This window comes from Parasteatoda tepidariorum, chromosome 2, assembly GCF_982258835.1.
Source record: "Parasteatoda tepidariorum strain Cologne lab strain chromosome 2, Ptep-v5.0, whole genome shotgun sequence".
In the NCBI taxonomy this organism is placed as follows: Eukaryota; Metazoa; Arthropoda; class Arachnida; order Araneae; family Theridiidae; genus Parasteatoda; species Parasteatoda tepidariorum.
This window is the reverse complement of record NC_141756.1, coordinates 52,069,133-52,087,912: the sequence shown is the minus strand read 5'-3', so window position 1 is coordinate 52,087,912 and position 18,780 is coordinate 52,069,133. Positions and strand designations below refer to the sequence as shown.

General features: G+C 28.5%; 1 protein-coding gene across 1 annotated transcript in view; it reads right to left on the bottom strand.

Annotated features, from left to right (window-relative positions):
• The window catches only part of LOC107453698 (hephaestin-like protein), a 41,578-nt gene that overhangs the window by 9,627 nt on the left and 13,171 nt on the right, over nt 1-18,780 (bottom strand). Inside the window, exons 7-11 of the mRNA XM_087157328.1 lie at nt 17,772-17,943; nt 15,367-15,614; nt 7,310-7,503; nt 5,514-5,664; nt 250-462 (exon numbers count right to left, since the gene is read on the bottom strand). Coding sequence (XP_087013454.1) covers nt 250-462; nt 5,514-5,664; nt 7,310-7,503; nt 15,367-15,614; nt 17,772-17,943 — 978 coding nt within the window. The remainder of the gene's footprint in view (nt 1-249; nt 463-5,513; nt 5,665-7,309; nt 7,504-15,366; nt 15,615-17,771; nt 17,944-18,780) is intronic.

Genomic DNA, 18,780 nt, shown 5'->3' with positions numbered 1-18,780 from the left:
TTCTTCGTTTACTTTATATAACTCGCTAAAACAAAATATGTCATTTTATTTAAAAAAAAAGCTTTCATTTAAACTTTATTTCGCTCGAAAATCTAAGCAACCACAAAACGAATTAATCTAGAAATTAACGAATATATGAGACAGATAAGAATAATTATAAATATGTCCAAATGTTTTTTCGCAACTTTCGGACAAATTTAAAGTTAGTAATTTGATATTGTTACATTTAAAATAGCACTTAATACAAACCTTCATTTTCCACTGTCATTGTTATTGCATATAAGATACTCGGCACTACAGTCACCGTATCTCTATAGATGCCCCGATGGAGGAAATTGTTGCCATGGAAATATGCTGTATGCAGATCAATGGATCTACCAACACAAAGGATGTTCCACACCACGCGATCTCCTTTACACATCGATAGTCCTTCCAAGTTTCCGTACATACGTCCATTAATAGCTAAAACCCAAATGCCGAATTAATAGACAGAATTTGAACAATTGGATATTATGTTCTGTCTTCTTAGCAGAATTCAAGCGATTATTCGTTTGAACGAATTCTTAAATTTATACGAGATGAATTTTTAACACAGTTTTAAATTAACACAAAATTAGCTTGAAGCTCGCATGTTAGATTTAAAAAGACATGGGATTTTTTATGCATTCTTAATTTTATACCATGTATCTTTAGCATAGTTTCAAATTGACACAAAATCAGCTTTAAGCTCGCATGCTAGATTTAAAATGAGATGGGATTTTTTATGCATTCTTACTTTTATACTAAATGTATCTTTAACATAGTTTCAAATTGACACAAATTCAGCTTTAAGCTCGCATGCTAGATCTAAAATGTGATGGGATTTTTTATGAATGGAAATGAATTGCTTTTACGACGATTTCGTGTCTGTAATGGTGGAATATTGAGTTCAAAATTTCAACCACTTTTGAGTTAGATAACTCGAATTTTAACTGCACTTTAAAAAATTCCGTATCAAATTACGGTACAAAGTACCAGCATTTTAGGTACATCATCCGTGAGATCCATTTTAACCGTAAAATATCATACCGTAATTTTTACAGTAATAGTTAATTTAGGATTTTACGATAATTATTACTGTAAAGATTATGGTATATCAGATTTTTCGTTACCGTAACATATACCGATATAATGGATTAGACGGTAAAAAGTATCCACACTCAGAGTTCCAGTACTTTTTACCGCAATTTGATTCTGAAGTTTTTACAGTGCTCCGTACTTGATAATAATGCAAATTTTCCTTTGTTAATTGCTGCAAACCAAATTTTTTTTCACTAGTTTATCACCAGAAAGAATTTATCGTCAATAAAAGCTTCGACTTATTTTTGACTAACTAGGGTACTTAAATATAAACTGAAGCTTAGTGGTTGGTGTTACCAATAGTTTTTCTAAAAAGGGCTTGCTAAATTTATTGCTTTACTTTTTATTTTTGTTTTTCCAATTGAAATTTGACAGTTTTTCTATGCAAAAAAACTAACAGGCACAAATTAAAAAGAAGGAAGTAATGCAACATAATAAAAGTTTTGAAAGCTACACTTTTAAAGTAGACAGACAAAAGTATAATAATTTCATTATTATTAAACCAAGAAAGAAAAACTTAGGGTGTAATCTACATAATTAACTTTTAATCCAAAGAAAATTTTCTGCAGTCTTTTTGCAAGTCAGGAACCCTACATTTTTCGTTTCAGATCTAACAAAAATAAAATTTTTTCTCTTTTTCAGTGTAATCGAAAAACGTAGTTTTTAAAACTTTATTTAATTTTATTATAAATGTATCTCCTTTTAAATTTGATCATGCACTGAAAATCAATTCTGACAGTATCTTGCTTTCGTTCGTTTTTTATTTTGATTTTCGTAGCATCAGAGATTATCAAATTTGTAACTGAAGGATTTGACTTAGAGCAATACATCGATAAACTACACTTTTTCCAAAAGTAATATATTTTGCTTCAAACTGCTAATTATTATTGTTTCCAAATAGGTTCATTACAAGTATTTTCTAAATAACATTATAATAGCTAAAATAATTTTGCTGCTAACAGGAAAATCGTGGTGTTTTTCACCGAAACTACTTTCAAAAAATTATTTTGGTCATTTTAAAAGTATTGATTATCATTATATTGTTCCAAACTCTTCAATTTAAATGAGAATAAAATTGGTCCATATTTTTCTTAAATACTTGTTAGCTAACATCTAATGTAATAAAATTTAGATAATTGTGGTCAAAATTTTAGCTGAGTTATCACACTTAAACAACTAAATCCAGTTGAAGCAGTTCGATTTTTTAGTTCAGCTGTATAATTTTGTATTTTTCAATTCCCCCTCATGAGACAAGAATACTCAAACATTAATACACATTAGTTTTCGTAGAGGAGAATTTTGATTTGGTTTGGCTGTTAAAAAACAACTCTAGTTACTACACTTAATGCACTAAAAGTATACTAATAGGCTATTGGCAATGGTATGGGATTCTATTTCAATAATAATGCGAAGGTGTTAATGGCGCATGTTCCTACTTCCGTGTTAAAATTGTTAAAATTCAGATAAGATGGAGGATGATGGTAGTAATCACCCTGCCTTCGCACCACTCTGTCCAAGCACATAAGCGTGCATGAACTTTATATCGGTTTTGAAACTGAGCGGAATATTGAATTAGAGTTGATTCCGAGCTACTAAGAACACATAAACTATAGTTTGTGTAAGCTAAGAAGTCTGAAATCGTCTGGTGCTATGGAAACAAGAGTGGCGCACTTTAGGGAGGGTAGCTTCACTCTAGGACTAACACAATAGACCGAAGAGATTCCCTTTCTCTCACCGACTCGAGCCGAAACCACTCCAAAACAGTGACCCCGCACTCCTACTTGAAATAGTCATACCTCGTTACCATGGTCACCGCCACAGGTCCAGACGAATGTCTGGAGGAGTTCTCATTTTGAACAAACTATAAGATATACACGGGAAATACCACTTCCCGTGAAGCTGTAATTCACCATACTGACTTGGCTGCTCTTTTTGACTGACACACCTAACATACTTTCCATACTCGATTCTATTTTGCTTCTTTTAACTCTGAACTTTTTTTTAATTTTTAAATCAAATTTTACTAATTCAGTTACTTTATTGTAATATTTAAGAGTATAATAACATATAAATATGTATTATTTATATTGTTTCTATGTCAACCGTATTCTACTCCTTATATTAACCCTTAGATAAGCAATAATATAAGAATCAATTCTGTCATATAAGGGGCATAGCACTTTTTTTTACTGTGTCCTATGCCACGCAAATGGCAGCGAAATCCTTTTTTTTCACTTTAATTGTTAACATATTTGAAATTAATTTAATCTTTGTTAATGTATTATTGTTATTGGTGTTATAATTAATTATTGTAAGCATATCTTCTGGGAATTAAGCTTGAAGTATTTCTAGACAGTTAAGGGTTAAAATATACAGGATGGATTAAAATATACCAAGGGAAAAAACAAAGAAAACCGAGAAAGTCTTACAACTGTGATTGATAGTTTGTGTAAAAGCGACGCATGCCTTGCGAACATTGTCAAAAACTTCAATTTATACTATCGTAAACGTGTTATAATATTTAATTAACTGTATTCATGCTTATTACGCTTATCATTATGCAATTAATCAGAAATTATGCGCAAATGCATAAAAAAGTAAAAAACAATTATGGAAATAAAAACAAATCGTTTTCTGTGTATATAAAATCTAAACAGAATGGCATTTTTTATTGTAAAATAACGTTTTACAATTTGACACGTAACACAGATGAAAACTTTCTGCTTTTTGATTAAATTAACTAGATGAATGAAAGAGAAGTTTAATCTGACAGTTTTATCAGGAAGCTATTTACCTAATGCAATCTGCGTCCCTTTTATGAACGGAGTATGATAAAACCTAATTACTTTTGCATGTATTTATCGTCAAAAAATAACCACAAGAAAGTCAAGATATAACCGAATTATAATAAAAAAATAAACATTCATGAAGAAATAACATAAATATACAGCTCGTTTAATAAGAACAAAAAAAAAGTCTATTTGGATGTTAACTGGTATGCGTGAAATGAAATTGTACATTTTGGGTGTGTTTCTAACTGTCGCTCACTTATCTTTTTTCCTTGTACTCCTTGTATGGAAATTAAGTTGAAAGTAATATCTTTCTTTCAAATGCTTCAATCTAAAAACTTCAAAAAGCGCAGAAAGACTTTAAGGATAATTTACTTCAAGATTTCTTTTACGATCATGTAATGTATTGTGTGTTTTTTGTAATTATCTTAATATATATTTATTACTGAGCCCTGTCCCGCCCCCGCCTAGGGGCACCCAGGGGGTACTGATAGATTACAAACATAACACAGAAAACTGTGCAAAGCACATCATGAATTGCAACTTGAGAAAACATTTAAGAAGTTGAAAAGTAAATATATGAATTGTGAGTATATGAATTGGGAGTATCTTAATATGAATTGAACATATGAATTGGGAGTATCTTAATATATATAAAATTCTAATGATAATGTCATTGATTTTTTCATTGTTGTCAATTAATTTTTATTGGTCGGAAAATCACATGATAGATCCAGTTTTCGCACATTAACTTTCGTATTGGTATGGTTGTCATCAGCATTAAATTGATATGAGTTATAGGTCGGTAGGTACTTTATTTACGTCACAATAGAGCTGCACAATGGGCTATTAATTTTTTTTCTGTTACAGGAGACTTTTTAACAAATCCCGTTTGTAACAAATCTGCAATCGATTCATTCTACAATCGATCAATTTCAAATGTGAAGTATTTTTATAGCCAAGTTAAATTTTTTTTAAAAATGACAATTTGAATTATATTTGGTCGAAATGTGTAAACTAATTGGGGGTTAACGTTAACTTCAGGGGTCACATAAATGCTGCGACGAACTTCTAGAGACGTTAGGGCTGATGATCAGGATTAAAATTGCTCAGGAACGCATGTCCGGAAACGTCAAACACCACTAGGGGCGCTTCCCTATCATAAACCCTTTTTCTGAGTGCTGCTAGACATGTCACATTAGATAAGCTTCCTCAACCGCGCCCTTAGCATGACATTTCTAGGCATTGTTTCCTATGCAATTTTAATCGTGTTGATGTGCCTTAACTCCCTTAAAAAGTTTGTCACAACATTTATGCGAACCCTTACATATAACGTTTTTTATCTCGTACATTTCTACAAAAATAGACTAGAAATATCATACTAAAAATCTCATTTAAAGTATGCAGCTTTAAGAGTAAAACTAATTTAGGATTTGAAATACCCATACCAGAATTAAACAAGATCAAGTATTTTTATAAGTGCAACGAAAAATTTGTTATGCAGTGTTATTTACTTTTTTTCCCCTCCTCCTCCGAAAAACAGATATTCAGTCAGATTCAAAAACAAATTTTCATACCTTCCCACATTCAATAAATTTTTCTTACCGTATCTTCTATTGGCAATCCTAAAATCATTGTCATAAAAATCAACACCATATGGATCACTCGTATATGCCAAGACATTGTCGTCAATATAGTGAGCAACATTTTCATCCACAGCAGAAAAAAGTAGCGAGAATTCTCGATCGAAGTTCTTCTACAAATAAACGTGAAAAAAGAAAAATTTTAGTTTTAGAAATTTAGTCAAGAATTACGAAATTTGATTAAATTACATTTGTAACTCAATAAAACTGAAACAAATTCGAGATATTTACAAAATTTTGTTGTTGTTTTGATTACAACTGACGGAACTTTGATTACAACAGACGAGATATTTGCAAAATTTTGTTGTTGTTTTGGTTAGAACTGACAAAACTTTGATTACAACAGACGAGATATTTTAAATTTTTTGTTGTTGTTTTGATTACAATTGACAGAGACAAATAGATTTATTTGAGATTGTTTTGAGGTGTTAAGGTCAATTTGAGGTTCATTAGAAGTTGACTTAAAAAACAACCTTAAAAAACCTACCTCCCAAGGTTTATAATCAAGATTTATGAAATTGTTTTATTCAGGCTTTAGGCAGTTTTAAAGTTGAAAGAAATCTACCTTAGAGCAACCAGCTTAGAGAGGTCAATTTTGAAAGATATATACAACTGTTTTGATTACAACTGTCAGAAACAAATGAGTTTATTTGTGGTTGTTTTGGGGTGTTAAGCTTGATTTGAGGTTTATTAGAAGTTAACTTAAAAAACAACCTTAAAAAATCAGCCTCCTAAGGTTTATAATCAAGATGCATGAGGTTGTTTTATTAAAATTTTAGGTTGTTTTAAAGTTGAGAGAAATCTATCTTAGAGCAACCTGCTTAGAGAAGTCAATTTTCAGGGGTACAGGCTATTTTTTCTACACTTCAAGTGAATAAATATATTTGAGGTGTGAATAATTTCACGCGATTTCAACTATAAATAATGCTTAGCTTTAACTCAGGTTAGTTTTATAAGATGTTAATAAGTATTAAATTAAGGTTTATTGATGAATTTACTTTTGGTGCAAATCATGACAAAATTATCTACCTCTGGCGTATCAGGTTGTTTTGATGTTGACAAGTGTCACTTCACTTGTAAACAACAAAACAACCTGAAAAAATACCTTATTCTTTTGGGAGAGTTGGCACATTTAGATAAGTTATATTAGTTAACTGATCACAAAATTTGTATATAAATTTTCAAACATAGCGAAGTTTAAGAAAAATGTAATTTTATAGAGAATTATAACAAATTTGTATATGTAGCTTTGATTATACAATAAATATGTCTTACAAGAATCGATCGATCTCTTACAAGAAATCGAAATTTTAATTATATAGAAATTTTATCTTTTTAAATACAATAATTTAATCGGATATAAACTTTCAACTTCAAAATAGTATAATTTGTTAAAGCTAATTTGTAAGGTTGATAAAAATTTTGGAATTTGAAGCTAGCTAAGTAATCTATTGAATCTAGCTAAATTTTCCTTTTATATAAAATTTAATTATAAATGAAGTTTAAAAGAGAATATTGAAGCAGGTTTTGAGATAAAAAAAAGTATTTTTTGAGGTTATAAATATCCGCTAAAGGTAAAAATATGTTATAGATAAATTTTTAATACCTCCTTTTTTAAAGATAGTTCTTTTAGCAATTCTTTAATAAAAAAAATCATATTCCTATGAAAATAAACCCCTTTATTCAATAAACTTTTTATTTTATAAGTGATTTATCCTAGCAAATTGAATAAATTAGATTAAATGTTTTTTTCCTTACCTGTTTGCCTTCTTCGTTAAGAATACCTTTTCTGCATACAAGTAAAATTCCATTCAAACCATCATAACCGTCTCTCCTGAAATCTACATCAGAAAAGTATCTCCAAGGTAAGCAATCTGGATCCATACTTGTTGGACCATATTGTTGCAAAAGAGTCCAGTAGGATACTTTTGTCTCGTTTGTCTTCACTTCTCCTGCATATATATATAAACATAATATAGTTAGAAAATTAATTAAAAAAAATGTGGAAAAAGGAAAAGGTTCTCATCAGGACGCATTCCTTTACTACAGCGAGAGAGACATTTCAAAATAAATAATAATTATCCTAAGATAAAAATCACTCTTCATAATGCGTTGAAGACTTAAAAAAATTTAATTTTAAATGAGTCTAAGATGAAAAAAGAAAAGCAGAAAACAAACTTCGAGATATGAAGTAAAATAAAATTAACATGTGTTGAAATTAGATATACTAATCTAACAGTTAACAAAAGTTGTTTAGAAGAAAAAATATAATAAATACACTTTCAGCTTTATCGTATGAAAAATTGGTAAAAATATATATATAACGTCGTTGCCGAGTGGAAGGATTAAAACAGGTCATAGGTAGGGAAGGAGGGTACAAAATTTATTTATTAATTAGACAACAGCAGTCATGAGAGTGAGTAAAAGTGAACACGAAAAGTTGTGCTCCTTGGTTATATGTTAGGGAAACTCTTGCAAAGTAAAATCCGTAATATGTCTTAATTTAGGGAAAGAGGGAACTCTTAGTAGTTGCTATTGGTTTATGAAATAGATCGAACGTTTCCCACACAGAGCAAAGGGAAAATTGTCCTGCTCTTAATTAAATGCATACTTGAGCCAAAAATAGATTTAAGAACAGGATGTGGCTTTTAAAAGTGTGAGAAAGTATTTCGATTAGAATAATTAATTAGGATGAAGTTTTATAAAAGAAACTAACATAAAAAGATTAATTGAAGCTTTTTATGTTACATCCTCCTTCGCCAAAATTATTTAATTAGAATCCAAAAATTTTGAAATTATCCATTTGCAAAATCTTCCCTATGGTAGAAGCACATTTAAGATAATCAAATTTGTAATGTTAGCAATATATAAAAGTAATATAAATTATAAAACATTTACATATGTTCTCATTGTAAAAATTTTAACACAATTAAAAATCTGTAGTAGCATTATCAGCAATTTTAAGATTTTCATTTTCAACAATTTTTTTGACTTAACAGTTTTTTCAGTTTCAAAAGTATTTTGTTTAAAGATCACATTACAGTTATTCTCCAAGAAGTATTCCTCATAATACCAATTTATGTTAACTCTTCAATCATGATGACAAAAATTTATAAACATTTGTTAGAAATGTGTAATTTAAAATGTAAAACACAAAATACAAAAAACATTTTTACTGGAAAAATTTCAATCTGAAATTAGATTTGAGTGTTGTTTACCTTTTTTGAAATTAAAATAAAATAAAAATGACACAGTGGTTGTTATTCTGAAGACCAAGACTTCAGAATTGTCTTCATTTCACTTTATTTATTATTTGCCTTTCATATTTATCACTTTAGTAGCAAAATATCCGGAAATTTTTTTTTTCTTTATGTCCAAAATTTGCCTTCTATAACATTTTTTCTTTTCTTTTTCTCTCTTATTTTTCTTTCTACTTTCTTTTCTTTTTCACTTATTTTTCTTTCTACTTTCCTTTATTTTTCTTTTCTTTCTTTTACTTTTCTTTTATTTCTACTTTCTATATTGTTTTATACTTTTATTTTCTTTCTTGGTATTTTTATTGCAATTATTAACCCGGATTTCAGGAAAAATGTGCAAGGACAAATTGCTTTTATAATCGGAAAAGATGATCAGTCTTCTCAGATTTTGCATTACAACCTGTTTAACACAATCACTAATTGAAATCCATAACAAACTTTCAAATTTAATTTGGTATTAAGGTAAATCAGTTTTTAATTTTTGACTGATCTAGCTATTTTCCTTATTTTTAATCTGAAGTGCAAGTTTGGTTAATTTGCAAATTACCTTTAATTTCTTTTTTTTTGTATTAATATTTCTTTCTTTCTTTCTTTTCTTTTTTGGACATAATTTTTTTTTTCAAAAATTTTAGTTCGGACATTTTTTAAAGTAATTTTTGTGCAGAGATCTTAATTGATAATTTAATTTGTCACAATTGTTAGGGAATTCAAATATTTTCATTTCTATTTTAAACGCGTTTTTGAAGTGTATTTGGTTACTAAATTTTTCAATTTGTGTTTGATCATTTTCCTATCTGTATGCTGGAATTAAAGTTCAGAAATAAAGAAACGATTTGTTTATGGAAATTACTGAGCTATAACAGAGCTATGAACTAATTACCAACGTTGAACTAAAGCATTAATGTCTGGTTGTACTTCAATTTTAATTCTAACAACAAGTATTTTATTCATTTTTCCAAACTATTTGTATTAGTTTTGACATTTCTTGATTTAATTTTTGCCACACCGTAATTGCATTTATATATTAAAATTGAATCTCAATAATTATTGCAGTTGCATTACGAAGAGAAAAAAAAATTTAAATGGTATTTTCATTTAAACCCTAATCACTGTAAAACAAAGATATAATTTCTACTACTCAAAAAATCATAGAAGCTGTAACACATGAAACAATAAATTTGAAAATAATTTCTCGAAACATTTCTTATGACAATCAATTCACTGAAAATAAAAATTTCAACAGTAAATACGATTAATATATAAAAAGTAGTTTCACTTTGAAACATCAAATATGGGAAAAAATTAAAATCATAATCATTTAAGAAATTGTTTTATGAGAATTGTAAAAAAATTTAACTCAAAGGATGCGTGAAAATGTTCGAATTAGTCCAAGATATTTTGAAAACCACAACATCAGCGATGAAAGTGCGTTGAAATTCCGTGAGCACAATTCCAAAAGCAAAGACGAGAGCTGCTAGGGAAATTTTTTTTTTCTTCGTTAAGATGAATTGTAAATTAACACTGAATGGAGAAATTGAAGCTTATTTTTCTTTGAGTTCTGAGTAGGTGGGAGGGGAATGTCGAACATCTAAGGAGACCATCGTAAACCATTCCGGGGTGTGAAAACAATTCATCGACGATAAAATCCAGCTCAGCACTTAAGAGTGGCAAAATCAACGCTTTCTCAAAGGGATAGGGTTTCAATAAAAACATTTTAATTATCAGGAGTTCGATGCAGTTTTTGTCCAAGGAAAGAAATTGAAGCTCAGCTTTCTAGTAGTCTCAGGAACGTAGACAAAATATGCAGCATAGACATGGAAAACGGATGATCGTTTAGTTCCACTGTGCGTAGGTATCATTTATAATAAACTAAACGCTTGATGATTGAAGAGTTTATTTTTTGTTGAAGCTACTGGATGAATTATTCTTTGCCATTAGTTGAAGAAGAATTTGACTGCTTATTTACTAACTGCTCATTTGAATAAATGATTTGAAGTTATTCCATATTTTTGATGTACCCTCTTCTGAAGTTGATTTATTTAATTTCAAATGAGAGATATTCCATATCGTTGATGTACCGTACCCCCTTCCCGACCGTTTAATCCTGTCGGCTTATAACGTCGTTGCCGAGTGGAACGATTAAAACAGGTCATAGGTAGGGAAGGAGGGTACAAAATTTATTTATTAATTATTAGACAACAGCAGTCATGAGAGTGAGTAAAAGTGAACACGAAAAGTTGTGCTCCTTGGTTATATGTTAGGGAAAATCTTGCAAAGTAAAATCCGTAATATGTCTTAATTTAGGGAAAGAGGGAACTCTTAGTAGTTGCTATTGGTTTATGAAATAGATCGAACGTTTCCCACACAGAGCAAAGGGAAAAATGTCCTGCTCTTAATTAAATGCATACTTGAGCCAAAAATAGATTTAAGAACAGGATGTGGCTTTTAAAAGTGTGAGAAAGTATTTCGATTAGAATAATTAATTGGGATGAAGTTTTATAAAAGAAACTAACATAAAAAGATTAATTGAAGCTTTTTATGTTACATATATAAAACAGTTTTTTATTGCTGCCATGAAAAAAATCCTGTAATAATAATTATAATTGGAAAAAAATCCACATTACATAGAGAAATTAATGCATGCGAAATACAATAAAATACGTTAAAAATAGGTTGATACGTAAAAAAGCAATTAAAAAAATATTTTAGTGGTAAAATCGTTAAAAAAATATTTATAAAGGCAAGACCTTTACTCGTTCCAATCCCTAATTTTATTTCGATTCCCTTATTCCCCATTCCTATTCTTTCACTTCCCAAGAAGGCGGTTTGATAAAATGTGAACTGCAAAACGTGAATGTCTTACGAAAACAAATTTATGACGTGAAGTATGGCGCAGCATAGTTGTTTCCAACAAAGCTGATTTTCAAGCTGATTCCTTTTTCTGGTTTGTTACTAAATCATGAAGATGTCAGTTCGTGAAAATGGGCAATTACTGTAATAAAGGCAATTAATAAAGAGTTACTTGTATTCGCGAACGAAAAAGCCGTTGCTGGCCAGTCCGAGAGCGATTTTTAACCCTTCGTGTTACGCTCAAGATACTAATGCTTATAATAAAATTAATGCATATGGAGCATTTTCAGAAAGTGTGGCATTTGGGTCTTTTGCATTTATTTAATTTAATTTTCATTGAAAGAATGTTTTCTTTTCTTTAAATACTATTAAAGCCTTACAATTGCGCATTTAAGGAGCAATAAATTTACCTGTAATAATAGAATGGAGAGACTGCCTGTCTATTTGTGTGTATGTATGTCACTATTCTGTGCGCGTGAGTGTCAAACCAGGCACATACAAAAATAAAATATATTGTAAAATTGCTTTATTAAATGCCCAATTTATTACCACGCAAATATTTCTATATATTATAATGTATAATAATATTCATATAGTAATGAAATAGGCTGTAAATTTTTCAAAAAGTGTAGGAAAATTCTGTTTTGCAATTTTAACCTTTTGACGAAGATAGGACACCGATGTATTTTATGTATTTTTTCTAACGCTTTAATTAATAGCAAAAATATGTTTTCATATTTTCTAATTATATAAGAAGTCTAATAGTTTAAAAAAAATCTGTTAGATTATCGGTATTATAATTGTATTAAAACATAAGATCCGAAAAAAGCAGTTTAAAAGTTTTGTTTTGATTTTGTAACTTAAAGAACTTTCAATGAGGAATAACTGTTTCTCTTTGATTTAAATAACGGCAAATAAGTGCAAGTTTGAGACATTATTATTTCGAAGCGAGCCGTGTTTGAAAGATCTTACCTTTAACTCAGAAAAAGAGACCGGTGTTTTCTAACCATAAATTATTAAATTGCCAAAGATAATATTTTTCTTTAGTTTGATCTAAGCTAATACAAAACAGTGGGAAAAAATAATGAAAAATATGTTTAATAAAAATTCTGTGTCAAAGGGTTAAAGAATCAATGAAAAATGCTCTAATACTTCTCAAAGCAAATCACTAAATGCTTTCTTTTAGTTTATTTAGAAAAAAAATAATCCTTCAAATGAAAAAGTAGAGTAATTTTTCTTCGTCTTTTTGGTCAAACACATTTATTAATTGCTTCTTTCATCGAGTATATGGAATTATGTTTCGTTATTGTCAAGAGTATGTGTAGATTGATTTTTATTAATAATTGGTATTTAAAAAAAATCTCATAAATCATGTCTTATTCCTCATGAATGTTGAACTTTCTGAAAAATCAACCATATACTTGCTATCCCTGTCATCTCGATCTTATCTAATAATTTTTTTAAGAGTGAAACAATGATGAATGAGATAGATCAGGTTGCTATTTAGCCAACGGCAAAAGAGTCAGAGCTGTGATGTTTTTTATCACATATTTTCTATCTTTACATCTTTCATTTATTATCTATTATTCCTTTTATCACTTTTATTTTTATTTAAGTTTCGATTTCATTTGAATTCGATTGAAATTAATTTCTTATTTGTCCCTCTATCCAAGCTATAAGCCAATTTACTGATTTTGGCGTCTTCCTGTAGTAAGATCTAAGAACTTTCTGGAACTTTCTAGATGTACTCAAAACAGAAGCTTCGTACTAAAGTTGTTCTAGTTATTGGTTCAGATGTTTCTAAAATTTATCTTTAAATAGGATTTAGATACAATTTGGAGAAGAAAGAAACATTTGATGTGAAAATTTTCACTATGAAGTAATATTCGTTTTTTAGATTTGATTTAATTTGATAATGTTTTCTGAAAAGAAAATTTTTAAATTGAATTTTAAATTCCTATGATTTTCATTTTATGATATTAATAGTTCAGTCTCTGAATTGGATTATCACTGATTGTATTATCACTTTTCTTGAACAAAGTCCAGCATTCTCTTTTTCTGGACTTCGCAAAAAATTTCGAACCTAACTAAGAATAAATAAATTAGTAGTAGAATCTATCTCTTTCCGTTTTTCTTTAATTGATTTATTTAAAACGTCGGTGAGGCTTTTGACTCTAAATAAATCGCGTTCAATTAAAAAAAAACATATTTTTCTTAATCATTATTATAAAAACCCCTTTGTTTTAATTAAAATGGTTAATTTTTTATATTTGTAAAATATCGTGGTGCTCAAACTTGTAAAATAATATTTTTTAGCCTATATTCGAAAACTATATATTTTATTACTTCTTCGAATTAGATTTTAATGAACAACAATATGATTTTAATTAATTAACACATTAATAAATACATTAATAATACATTAATAATACATAAATAAATGCATTAATAAATAAATTAACACATTAATAACACATTTATAAAACTCTTTTTTCCTATGCCTTTATTTCTAATTCTCTGAAAATTATAATAACTTATAAATTTAAAATTATAATAAAATTGTAATAAACTGCTTATCAGCAATGTTTTTCTTGCGGAATTTGGAATCAACGCATATATGAAGTTAGTTATGCCTGCTTATTCAAAAACAGACAAAATCAAAATGCGCGGTGGGAGCATCTTAAAAGATCAAAATCATTGAAAGAAAATAAAGGGGCATTTTGGAGGTAGAAGAAAAAATTTGTAAAATTAGCGAACTGTGTAATCATTTCATTTTTTAAAAGACTAATATATACTATTTAAACTATTCATTTCGTAATTTTTTCATTCATATGAAGTGGAAATTCCGGTTTTTAAAACTATAGTTCTTTTTACCACACATTTAGTAAAATATACAATACTCTAAAGTAAGTTTAACCGAACAAACGGTTTTTAATGCCATGCTTTGAGATATTATAATAAAATTACTATATTTATCTAATTTTAACAGATATTTAATAATATATAAAACCATATTTTATTGTTAATTTGAAAAAAAATCGGTAAAATTTACTGAGCTTTTTGGTGTTTCCACAAAGTCAGAAAAATGGTAAATTTTATCATATTCTGTTAGTTTTGATCATACTTTTTTCTAAGAGTGGTAAGAAAATGTTAAAATGAAATTTATTTAACTAATATATCTATTTTTCATTTATTACTTGCTTTTTTTCAGTTATAAGTTAACGTTTGAGGCTAGAAAGGGATAAAATATGTAATTATTTTGAAGATTTTTTATTTTTTTAATTAAATTTTACTAATTTTTATATTATTGTTTTTTTTTTAATAAATATTGTTATTTTTTTGGTTTTCTTTTTTTACTTATGCATTTATTTTCACGCTCTTAATTCTATTTTTATTACAATAGTAACAGTATTTAATAAATTAAAATTTAAAACTGGATAACAATGGAGGAAGTAAAAAAATAGCGTAATTAGAATAAGAATAAAGAAGAAATGAAAGAGAATAATATTCCGCACGTATTCATTTTTGGTTCCTCGGGTTCATCACTTTTAAGTGGATTATAATCACTTCAAAAATGATAATCAAATTCTTCGATTATTAATGGAATATTTCTCTTACTGATACAATATTTACTTACGAAAGGCAATTAAAAAAATTAATCAATTCATTAATGATATATTTCAGCATATACAGATTCTGATAAATTACCATTTGGTAAGTAGTATGCCCCATGCGTTTCAATGGAATACGGCCAGGACGCCAAGTTCTTAAATGTCACTTTGATGATATCCCCAATCTCTCCTCTAATTGTAGGTCCCATAATAGCTAAATGAATATCATCCGGTCCTCTCACTTTTGGTGTCTTAAAAGTAGCATCAGTGTATTCTCGATAAACAGCTTTTCTGTATATTCCGCCAATTCTGTGTGGGCCTTTCACAAAATATGGTTCAGAATACCTAAAATATTATTAGAGCAGATGATTATGTTATAATAATTTAATATAACCTATATTAAGAGGGTTATATAAGGAAGTACTCATATTCTTAACGATCGGTCATTTTTCAAGAAAGCGGTCATGAAAGTGCCTATTTTTTATATACACGTATATTATACACTTATTTGATTAGTGCCGATATCTAGTTTAAGATAAACTAACTATTTACAATTACCTTAAAAATATCCTGGTTCTGCCATCTGGTGTGTAAAATGAAAAATAAAATGCTTTCCGGGCAAAAAAATTGAATTAGTTTTATTCTTATTGGCGCGTTACTTCTGAACACTCCAGCCCGGGAATGTCACGGGAGCGAGAAATAGAGGGCGAAACCTCATCCCGTCATTTTCACGGGAGCGAGAAGGAAGGGATTAATACAATCGTATTTTTGTAATAATATTGTTGTGTAAGTTTTCACTACTTTAATCGAAATGGTAACATTATTTTACATCTCTAAGCGAAACAGTGATTTGTTGGGAATTTTTCGCTGTGAAGTTCACATAAAGTTAGCGTTTGAGTTAGGGGAAACCGTAACGTTTTAGAAAATCTCTTTAATGTTGAGACATTTATCCCAAAGTGGCTTTAATACGAAAACACTCTTTTATTGTGCTGTAATTAGTTAGGCTGATGGATAATTTCTGAAACGTTGTTTAAAAATCTTTCTGACCCGCAAAATATAGCTTACCGTCTAAAATTACATTTAAAACCTCGAATGAATTAAAATATAAGTGGGGTAAATTCAGACTATATGATATCATGATATATTATTTATATTGTTCCAACCATTCATCAATTTTATACAACGTATAGGCTCTTGCGCCATCATGTCAATATACTGTAAAAAATTCTGGATCAAATTATGGTATAAAGTTCCAGAACTTTCGCTGCATCATCCGTAAAATCCATTTTTTTCCGAAAAATATTATACCGTAATTTTTACAGTAATAATTATTTAATTTATAGTGATTCAGTGGTTTTACGGTATGTCAAATATTTATCCCCGTAACCTGTCCCGTTAAAAACCGAAATGACGATAAAAAGTACAGGCAATTAGAGTGCTAATGTTTTTCACTGTATTTTGATTCAGAATTTTTCACATTGTAGTGTCGTATCTTCGCTTTAAAATGTACAGCCATTTGACCTCGGCAATTTGTATTGGAATTATTTCTGATTAAATGTTTCGGCTTGCAACTATCTTACATCTCTAATGTTTCGTATTCTGCAATTACACACGCATTGTTTCTTTGTTACTCGGGGGGTTAAATTGCGTATTAAACAAAACACCACTTCAGTGTATCTAACTACACTTCTAAAAGTTTTGATTGTTGCAATTCACGTCAATACAGTCACGTCGTACATGTCTGTAATATTTACATTACGTCTCGTTATATCATGTAGCTCAGTCTCACTTTTTAATGGAACAGATAAAGGTTCTAATCAGTCACAGTAATGTAATTCTCGTATTTTGAACCAATAATGCCTACTTGGTTAGAATTTTTTGGCCGGAAATTTTTTTCTCTAAACCCGTGTGTGATTGCTTTGTCATGAAAAATCGAATCTTTCTCGATTTTTTTTAAAAGTCAAATTTTGGGATTTTGTTTCTTTAATATTATTATTGAAATTAGCCTTTCTGTGCTTTGATAGCCTAACTATGCTTGAAATACTTATGAGAAAATCTTTCAGCAAATGAAAGAAAAGATAATTTTTGCCTTTTTTTCGTATAATTTCGAATGTTTGCAATAAACCCAGAGCAAGTCATTAGAAAATCTTACAATTGCGTCAATATGTATTATTTTTTAATTAAAAACAACTTAAAAAAATATCTAATTTATATTTCTAATTACTTATGTTTTACTTCCTGATATTACTAATTTATTATTATTACTTTATACTACTTTTTTATATTCTGTTCTTAGAAAACTGAAGAATTAGCATAGAAAACTAAGTTTTAGTTTTGGACAACAGGGTGTTTTTCTCTCTAGAAGTATATAAAATATAAATTGATTAGACAATAAATGAGCAATTTGCTTTTAATTTATAGTTTAATGTAATTAAACGTTTTGAACGAACATGAGATAATGTAACATACATGAATATGTAATGATGTCACATATATACTTACGCATCATCTGTGAGGTTTGTGCCACTTAAAAAATTAAAACCTGTTGGGGCATAATTCCATTCAACTTCTTCAGCTGCAATGTATATTTCTCTAAACTTTCCTTTAACTGTCGTCTGTTCATCAGGTTTAGAATTCTCACATTGCCGAACTCGAAAGAATGTTTCCATGCCAGCTTATTTGAGGAAAAAATAAAGACAATTATTGATACAGATCAATATTAAACCGTTCTTAAAGATATTTTTCCAAATAATAAATTTAATTTGACTTATGTAAGTGTTTAGTTTTGGAGAACTCTTTTTCGTGTTTGTTTTAAAACGATATTTTATAGAAATAAAAATGAAACGAATCGAAATGAAATGAAATAAATTTTGAATTCAATTTAACTCATGTAGTTGTTTATTTCTAGCGAACTCTTTTTCAAGTTTGTTTTAAAACGATATTTTATTGAAATGAAAATGAAATAAGCTTAAATAAATTTTAATTTTAATTTAACTTATGTAGTTCTTTATTTTTAGCAAACTCTTTTCCAAGATTGTTTTAAAACAATATTTAATTGAAATAATAAAACAATATTTATTGAAATGAAATAAAATAAATTTTAAATTTAATTTAACTCGTGTAATTCTTTATTTTAGTGAACTTTTTTTCAATTTTGTTTTAAAACGATATTTTATTCAAATAAAAAGAAAATTTATTGAAATAAATTTAAAATTTAATTTAACTCACGTGATTGTTGATTTTTAGCGAAGTCTTTTTCAGGTTTGTTTTAAAATAATATTTTATCGAAATAAAAATGAAATGAGTAGAAATAAATTTTAAATTCAATTAACTCATGCATTATTTTCAGCGAACTCTTTTTCAAGTTTGTTTAAAAACTATATTTTAGAGAAATTAAAATGAAATATTTCGTTAAATACGACTACAAATGTGTTTTACATTCGAGAAGCTTTTTAGGATTACCGAGTTATTGAGTAGATTCTCGTCGTTTTACATCCATTCCCTCTGCCTT